The sequence below is a fragment of the Cantharellus anzutake genome, assembly GCF_015039405.1.
Source record: "Cantharellus anzutake strain C23 chromosome Unknown EI90scaffold_189, whole genome shotgun sequence".
Taxonomy (NCBI): Eukaryota; Fungi; Basidiomycota; class Agaricomycetes; order Cantharellales; family Hydnaceae; genus Cantharellus; species Cantharellus anzutake.
Window position 1 is genome coordinate 116,152 of NW_024067139.1, and position 9,340 is coordinate 125,491.

Consider the following 9,340-nt stretch of genomic DNA (forward strand, 5'->3'; position numbering starts at 1 on the left):
CATATATGAGAGCAATGGGAAACCACACATAATCAAGAAGTGGATGGCTGATGCATTGTTTGATGGCCAGCCACAAAGTCTTTACTACCCAGACAATCACCTGACCTATGCCGGAAAGTTTAAGGGTATGGCCAAACTTCTAGAGGAGCAGGGCTATCACAATACACCCCAGCTTCCAGCTGAATGCAAGGGATTCAAATGTCAAGTGAAGGCCTCCCACTGCTGTTGCCAAAACCTTTTATTTCACCAACCTGACTTCATCAATGTTGACTGCCTCCTGACTTCACATTGCAAGGTTGCTGGCTTTGACATTCTCTTCCTCCCAAAGTTCCACTGTGAATTAAATTTCATAGAACAGGTCTGGGGATTTGCTAAGCGGCTCTACTGTGAGTGCCCACCATCATCATGGATTGAAGATGTCAAGGCAAATGCAAAGGAGGCACTGGGTTCAGTGACAATCCAGGCAATGAGGAAGTAAGGGTTTTTATTATGTCTTTTTACTTCCATATTTACCAAGTCCTCTCAGGTTTGCTAATCATTCTTTAAGATATATGAATGGATATCAGCAGGGACTCAATGGGTCTGAGGCAGCATGGGCCATCAAAAAGTACCGTGGCCACCACCAAATACCACCTGAAGCAACAAAAGAGATCATTAAAGAGTACATAAAAGCTAAACAGCAGATTCACAATTAAAATCAATGTTACCACCATTTGTTCCGCATAGACTGAGCAACTTTGGCTGCATGTGATCAGCTCAGATGTTTCCATGAGCTAATCACTTGTGCACGTCGCCTATCTTAATGAAGTTGGGATTGGACCCAGAGTGAACCGGAGTCAGACCAGAGGTGGTGTTGGACATTGTGTTGGAGCCAGGGGTAATGTAGACTCTCAACAGAACAAGGAGCAGGAGGAGGGATGTGGAATTCCAGAGTAGGAGATGGAGGTCTGGAATCAGGAGTGGAGGTCCGGAGTTGTATGGATAAGACTGTTAGATACAGGTCCGGGGTCGGCACCGAGGGTCATGCAGGTTCGCCAATGCAGGCCACTATCGACTGCAATGCCATGAGCAAGCCTGAGGGTAGGGCCTTCGGCCTCAGCGACTCTAAAGGAGCGCTGTCCCCCCTGGTTGTCTCCTGGCCCTCATTTCACATGGCTTAAGTTGCTTGCTGGGGGGTTGTCAGGGCACACACCCTGACTAGCCCGGACCCACTACACTTCCGGTGTGCACTTCCCATGCTGCATGCTCCACACACCACATGATCCTGCCCTCATGTGACTTCCGGGTATCCCCGGAAGTTTTCACCATATTGGGGCCACTGTGGGAAAGTGAGAAGTTAACCTTCTTCTCACTTTCTTACCCACAGTAGAGTGTGCCCTGGACAGGGCTGTTTTAGGTTGTGGGTCATAGAGAGGGGTCATGGGGACCCAGGGTTTGTCCCCTGACAGTTGTAAGATAGACGACTTTCATACCTCAGTACTATGCTGGGATTTGCCGAGTGTGGCAGTGTGAGGTCATGAGCGATCAATATTTCCGGTCAGTGATACTTACGGAAATTTACTGTCAATTTTAGTAAGATAGATGACTTTCATACCTCAGTACTATGCCGGGATTTGCCGAGTGTGGCAGTGTGAGGTCACAAGCGATCAATATTTCCGGTCAGTGATACTTACGGAAATTTACTGTCAATTTTAGTAGTAGTATTATGTTTTTCTACATGTTATGTATTAGTTGAAAATTCCTGACTAACTTCATGTATTGCTTCAGGTGGTAGTCCACGATGCCCTTTATATTTCTTGACTGCCCATGTGGCTTCACGACCATTGAAGCCAAATTGATATCCATCCATGTATCGCAATGAGCGATTTGAAAACCTGTCAAATTAATGTTATCTAAAAAATAGGATACGCAAAATTTCTTACTTGCGCATTGATGTTATTGGCACAATTTCCAATGCCTTTTGTAAATTTATTTTGACATCTTCAACCCTTGAAGATGGTGGAAACTCTCAATAAACACGCTTTGAGTACCCCCATACTTGCTCAATAAAATTGAGTTCACAATGGAATTTTGGGAGAAAGAGAATGCCAAACCCTGCTGCCTCACAATGAGTCTGAAGCAAGGATTTGGTGCCCAAGAAATCTTTGGAGTGGAGGAGAATGTTTTGGCAGCAGCATTGTGCTGCCTTATTGTGGCATTTGAACTTGTCACACTGGGCATGGAGCCCAGTGACATTGTAGCCTCGTTCTTCTAGGATTTTGGCCATCCCTTTGAAATATCCAGGGTAATTGGGATGGTCATTGGAATAATAAAGATGTTGTGTTTGACCTTCCCAAGTTGCATTTTCCATATGCTTTGTTGTGGTTTGAGGTTTCTGTTAGAACAGGTGGATTCAGACGACTCCGGAGTGGAATCAGAGACTTAGCGTGGAGGGACCTTGGCCTCAGCGACTCAAGCAGAGCGCTGTGCCATTGCTGTTTGTCCATTTGGTCCTTAATTTCACAGTAGGCGAGCAGGAAGTCTCTAGGGGGCATTTCAGGTCGATTTCGGACTGAGCCTGCTACGAGTATGTACAAGCGCCGATATATATAATGGAGGGGGCAAAAGCACAAGGAAACGAAGGGGAACCAAATTGGAACGAAGGCGTCCGAACGGGAACAAAGGGATGTCAGAAGCGGAGCGGTACCAAAGGTCATAAGGCAGAACCTGTGATACGTCCGAAATGAGGTAAGGAGGGCGAGGCCCAGAGGGGCAGGAGGATGAGGGGAAGTGGGGATGATGACTAACTGGCTAAAATGGGAAGAAGCAGCAGTCCAAATAGGGATGAGGGGGAAATGTGAGAAATACATTACAAACAGCGAAAGTGCTGAAGATGATCTGCGAAGCTTGGAGGTTGCAGAGCTTACAGAGGCGGGGTTGAAAGTCCGAGGAATATTGGCAATGGTGTTTACGTAGTATGAGATCACCAATGCAATGGACTAAGACCGAGGTGGAGTCAAAGTCCGAGGTAGGAACTATGACAGAGGCTCAGAGCAAAGGTACGAGCAGTGCCTGAGTACAAAGTACGGGTCAGTGGCGGGAGGTCGTAACTTGGTGGGAGGTCAGCAGAAGTGGACCAGAGGGAAGAGAGGGGAAGGAAGAGAGGAGAGGTGTCAGGTCCGAAGGTGGGTATCGGAGCGGACGGGAGAAGAGTAGGAGGATGACGGAAGGGTGGAGGTGTTGTGAGGAGGGAGCGGAGGAGTATGAGGAGGGTGGCGAGAGGGGTGGTGTTCGGTCCGAGGTGGTTATTGGAACAGATGGAGATAGAACAGGAGAGTGACGGAGGAGTGGAGGTGGCATGGGAGGTGAAGGATGGTGTGGTGCCAGGACCGAAGGTGACTATCGGAACGGACAGCGGTAGGGTAGGATTCCGGAGGTGGGGAAGGAGGAGGTCCGGAAGTCGGGGCAGGATCGGGTATGCCTGGATATGACAGTTTCCCATTGGGCTTGTATATTATTGTGCCACTCTCGTCCCGTGCATTCACAGTGACTCCCCATGGTTTAGGCCCCTTTGGCATCTTGAGTGCTGACAATGCGTCCTCGGCACGTTTGGAGTGGGTGCGTGCATTGTCAAAAACCAAGATGTGATCATCATTTGGGTAATGCTCCTTCAGGATCTCCATTGCGTTTGATGCTTGTTCAATTACATCATCACTTGCAAAATATCCGTCCCTATTACTGCCCGGCCTAAGCAGAACCCAGGCTGCATGATCACCACCTTTGAGCCAGCTGTAGTCAGCTGAGACAAAATCGGCAACCATGACAGATGCACCCTCACCCTTGGCATAGGGCTTTGCGGTCTCAGAGTCATGAACCCAGCGGACCTTCCGATGGTCATGAGCATAGAAGATAGATTCATCATGGAACCAGACAACAGTATGACGTCCTGTGGTGGGTTCAGTTACCTCTTCCCCATTTTCGTCCCATTTCCTCATTGACTTTCTATATTCAGCCATTGCCAGCAGAAACACACTCTGCCGATATGAAACAACATCTTCTCGTTCATGACCATCAGAGTACTGGCCTTTTTTCTCCCTCTGCCAGCAGTACCCCATCCTTTTTAGCCACCGCTGTCCTGTCTGGACAGATATCGGTTTATCACGACCCAAGCGCTGATGCATCTCTGGAGTATTCAGGAATTGAACAACATCCGTTGCTGAGATGTATGGGCCGAGACTATGGAGGTGAGCCTTAATTTCTTGCCTAATATCCTCATCCATTGCAAGTATCGACTCATTCCATTTCCCATAGGGGTTCATTGGGATCGCATTTGGTTTCTCCATGAACTCACGACACCACATACGCAACTTTGATGCATATGATCGCCCACGGTCCCACGCAATTGCTACCCACTCTGAAGCATGGATCCAGCCTGTGTCCTTGGTCAAACCCGCTTGGTCAGAACAGTACACACGGAGCAACTGGAGCATTTTCTCCAGTCTCATCCATGTTAAGTCATCCAACGCTGAGCGCTTATGACCAGGACCATTCCTAGATCCCCATATAATTTCGGTAACTCTTTTTGCAGCCTCTTCTGCCAACTCTCTAGATGGGGCAGGGACAAAAGTGCGGGGATGGTGGTGGATTTTCATTTGTGGTTCTGAGTGTTCATGTGCGGACACCATTGGACTTGGTGAGTCGGTTTCCATTGCTGCGGGTGTTTTGTGCATGTCCACCTGTCGTGTTACAGGAATGGGTTCCGGGGAACCCAACCTGAGCCGTTCAGCTCACTAACAGAGGTGGCTGCATAGCCATCGGAGGGAGAGCGGAATAGGATGGGTGTATGGAAGTACAACCTGTGGGTTGGCCAACGGTAACTTGGCGCTCCTGGGAGCATACCGGTAGCGAGTATGATGTGGGCTCCTTGAGGGAGCCACCTGGCTGTCTGCTAACGGGGACTTGGCACTCCTGGGAGCATGCCGGTAGCGGGTGTGGTGGGAGTGTTTGGCTAGCAGTGACTTGGCGCTCAATGGAGCGTACCGGTAGTGAGGGATACTGGGACTCCCAAAGGGAGTCACCCAGTTGGTGGCTATCGGTGACTTGGCGCTCATGGGAGCGTACCGGTAGCGGGAGTTGTTGGGGAAAGCGGGCTGGTGGACCAGTGCACGGTAGTGGGTGACCGTGGGAAGTGGGACCTGCAGGTGCGTGGCCAGGCATCCTGGAGCTGCCTGGACCATATCCTTCTCCTGAGGAGGTGGGATAGGCTACAGTTCCTGATAGGGAACTTCTGGTTGGATGGGAGTAACCACTCGACCACCCAGTGGACTGGTGGGAGCGGGCAGCAGGAGGTTGGGCATGGGAATGCCCTCCTCGTTGCAGTTTTGTCATGGAGAGGATGAATAGGGAGGTGGACATGGTTCCAGGGTTACAGGTTGAGTTTACAGTGGTGGCACAATGGTGAGGATGTTACAATCACGGTACAAGGTTTGTGGGTTATGTATTCGATAATGAGAAAACATCTCGGCAATTGCCATACATGTCATATGACTTGTATCTATCTAATACAAAGGTCGTAATGGCCAAGGGAAGTCCCTTGGAAATCAACAAATCCCCCAGCCAGCACCAAAACCCAGTGGGAAAGCTTGGCATGGGGTTTGACAATGAAATAAAGGTGGAGGGACCAAATGTTTGAATGTTCAGTCATGGACCATAAGATTCTAGGTCCATTCCTATAACATGTCGCCAGTTTGGACATGGGGGACTGGTGTGTGTCACTTCTGATGCATCATTCATATCAGAACTAACAGAACCGCTCACATCGGAGTCACTGACAACGATTGGATCACAGGGCCCAGGAATGGGGGTGGGGTTGGAGTCGGATGCACGGAAATGGGGGAAAAAGTCTTGTAAGGTCCTTTTTTTTTGGTCAACCAAGGTTTTATTGATCATCTCTTGAACTTCTCTTTTAATAGCCCTCTGTTTGGCTGCATGGCGACGTCGGGTACATTCTGATGGAGTGCCGTTGATCATTGTTCCGGCATATCGGACTTTGTTTCCAGGGATTGCACCGCATTTATTCATCAGTTCTGATAGGACATCTTCAGCCCTAGATATGCCCGCAGCCAGTGGGAGGCTTGAGTAAGAGGTGCCATTGCAGCTTTCATCCAAATCCTCAACATCAGACTCGCTCCAACTACCGCTTTCCAGGTCAATATCGAAATCACCAATTTCAGAGCTGCTGGAAGTGGTGAGGTCATCTTCAGTGGGATCAGGCTGGTTTCTGGCAGGAAAGGCAGGCAGGATCTTGGTAGAAAGGATGGGATGCTGAGACTCAGGTGTGCTGTTCTGCAGTTTTTTCTGTGCCCAAATTTTTTTAAATTCTGAATAGATGTCCCCTTGACTAGGTAGCACTATACCTTCTTGGAGTAGTCTCCGAGGTTATTTGCAAGGCGGCGCTTTCTGTGTACTGGCATGAATGAGTGCAGGCGCTTGGGAGGGAAAAGGGTATATAGGAATGGTTTCCTTTTCTGTATTCAGCAAGAGCCGCAATTCAATTTTACTCTATCCATGTGCGTCAAACTTCAAATCGATTTTTTTTTTAATTGGATTGTGGTCAGTGTTAAAAAAAGATGTTGATTCCAACATCATAAAGTATTTTGGGATTTATTTGGAAATAACAAAGAGTATTAAGATTCTGAAACCAGGGAGCTACAAAACTACACTAGTTGTACAGCTTCCTGGTGCCACATTAGCCTCTAAAGTGTTGTGGCAGAAATGAGCCGCAACGCAAATTTTGCAACGGTTTGCATCTGGATAGTACCGAGGTATGAAAGTCGTCTATCTTACATAACACCAATAAGCATCATGCCCCACTACTATTGTTGCTTATGATGGTAAAAAAAGTGTCTCAAGCAATCCAGATTACACCACCTCCATGTCTTAACTTATGACAATTTTTGATATTTAATTTGATATACACGATCTTTCTCTAGTTGGTTTTTGTCAGGGCATACCCCACCTGACCCTGCACCACATCCCATGCTGCCCTGCCCTACTCCGCTTCCCCTGCTATCACTCCCCATTCCTCCTTTTCCCTTTTCTTCTTTCTCTCTATTTCTATTCCATGGTCAACTTCCCTTTTCTCTATGCATCACTACACACCTAATGCTGCCTCCCTGATCACCGCACTCGCCGTGCGCATTCCTGCCTACAGAGCGGCACACCTCAGGGATCTCCCATGGAGACACCCAGAGAGGTGCGGCTGTGTGCGGAGATGATGTGGCTCCCCCCACATGACCCTAACTGCATGTATATAATAGCACCTGGTGTCAAAAACCCTGAACGTAGGGGAAAGTGCATGAGTCCAGATGCAGGCAGGGCTCAACTAGAGGGGATCTGAGAGCTCCGGTAGTGGACCAAAGCTTCTCCTGGAAGCCCGGGTCTGCTGGGTGGTACAAGAGGCTCTAAGAAGGATGTGGCCTCAGCGACTTGGAGGGAGTGCTGTGCCTCCATTACGTCTCAGTTAGTCCTTGTCAGGGACTGCATGTCAGTTCATGATGATAAAGGTGTTCCCAAGAATCCTAGTCATTGTTAACACTGAGGTGCCACCCTCAGCGGAGATAGGGGTTATATACATGGGTACCGCTACCCACTAGAGTGCAGCTACAATGAGATAAGAGCTAACCGATAGAATGACGACATGAAAGAGATAGATATTCATTCGGATAATCATAAGCGAGATGTGGGAAAGGGGTGACATGTGGACAGAAGATAGAAGCGGGATGCTAAGCAAGAGCTAAGCGAAATTACCTGCATTCTTCAGATCACTCCAGATCGTCTTACGGCAACTCCCTTCCGGCATAGGGAGTCAGGGTAGCCAGTTAGGCTGTGCCCTGACAGTCCTTATATTTCATGTGTCTGAGGTATCTTGTAGGAAGGGGTCGGGATTCACTCATAGAGGGACTTGGGGTAACTTTTAGTCGAGATTAGAACTGGGGAAACTACAGGTTCTAATCTACAAGTATTTATATATGGAGGAATGGGAAGGACTTTAGTCGAAGTCCGAGTGATAATGGAGAACACCGAAAGGTGCCAAATGATACCAAAAGGTACCGAAAGGTCCCAAACGATATCCTTAATGGGGAACTGAGGTGTCAGGCCAAGAAGGGCAGAGTAAAAGGCCAGAGGATGAATGGGAACGAGAAATGGGTAAGAGGAAGTTAGCCAACTGAATGGAAAGAAGACGACAGTCGTACTATAAATGGAAGGTGACTAATTTGTGATGATGTGAGTGGGATCACCGGAGGATGCAGGTAGCTCCGAAGGTATCCGAAGGATGTTGGGTGACTCCAATAAATGAAATGGGAGGGGGAATGGTTTAGAGGTATGTCATGGGATGTCGGAAATCCATCGGGAGGTCGGAGCAAATCTGGAGTCTCTGAATGTTCTGACTCAGGACCGAGCTTCCGGGATGGGAGTGGCCAAGGTAAGGTGTGCTGCAACCAGGCCAGAGCTGAGACAGTTAGGAGGGAAGGTGACTTGGGGGGTGGGGAGTTATGGTGTAGGGGATAATGAAGTTGTTAGGAAGGTGTGATGAGGTGGGAGAGCGTGGGGTCGGGATTCCGGGATATGACACCTGGGGTGGGAACAGAAGAAGCAGCCTTCTTCTCAACTTCCCACTTCAGGTAAGTACTGTAGCTTCCTCCCCTTTAATGATAACACAACTTCCCACTTCAGACCAAGTGGTCAGGGATGCTCATTCCGTGACAGGACCGCCACTACGCATAGCTGACACTTGTCCCACCGAGTCCCTTGTGCCAGGACTTCACCGCTTTCAGAGCTGTCCCTGACAGTTTTAAAACATACTTTCCTCATTTTCGATTTTTCAGGTGCTGCACATGACCTTTGTCCATACTACTAAGGGGTGTTATTAGATTTTGGGCATCCACGGAGCTCCTCATATGAGTCTGGGTTGGCAATGTGTCTCCTTGAAGCATACTGTTGAGATCACAAGTCATCGGAACCTTCCGGGGTATTCTGGATGGGAAATCGCTAGAAAATTCCCATTTAGTCTGTGCTTGCATATGCACGCTTGTGCAGCAGTTTATTTTACATATATCATTGTTATGGAAATGGGAATTCCCCATTTCTAGCCTCTTATGGGCCCTGTGTGCTATAATATCACATGACATGTAAATAATAACAACCTAACCATCAATGTTACAAAAATGGGGCCGGAGGCGCCCATTTTCGTCCATTCTTGGCACAGGAAAGTGGAAAGTGGAGGTGAGGTGGTTCATTAGGTTTTACAAGTGGTTTCACAGATGTTGTAACATGAGGTTTAACAGATGTTAGCACAGCG

At 48.4% G+C, this 9,340-nt stretch overlaps 1 protein-coding gene across 1 annotated transcript; it reads right to left on the reverse strand.

Moving 5' to 3' along the window:
• Positions 1-5,679: 5,679 nt before the first annotated feature.
• EI90DRAFT_3137438 (uncharacterized protein) lies at positions 5,680-6,452 on the reverse strand (the record flags this gene model as incomplete). The annotated part of the gene is made up of 2 exons (XM_039064850.1): positions 5,680-6,336; positions 6,396-6,452. 2 exons carry the CDS (start codon positions 6,450-6,452, stop codon positions 5,680-5,682), a joined length of 714 nt encoding a protein of 237 aa, XP_038908015.1.
• Positions 6,453-9,340: the final 2,888 nt, after the last annotated feature.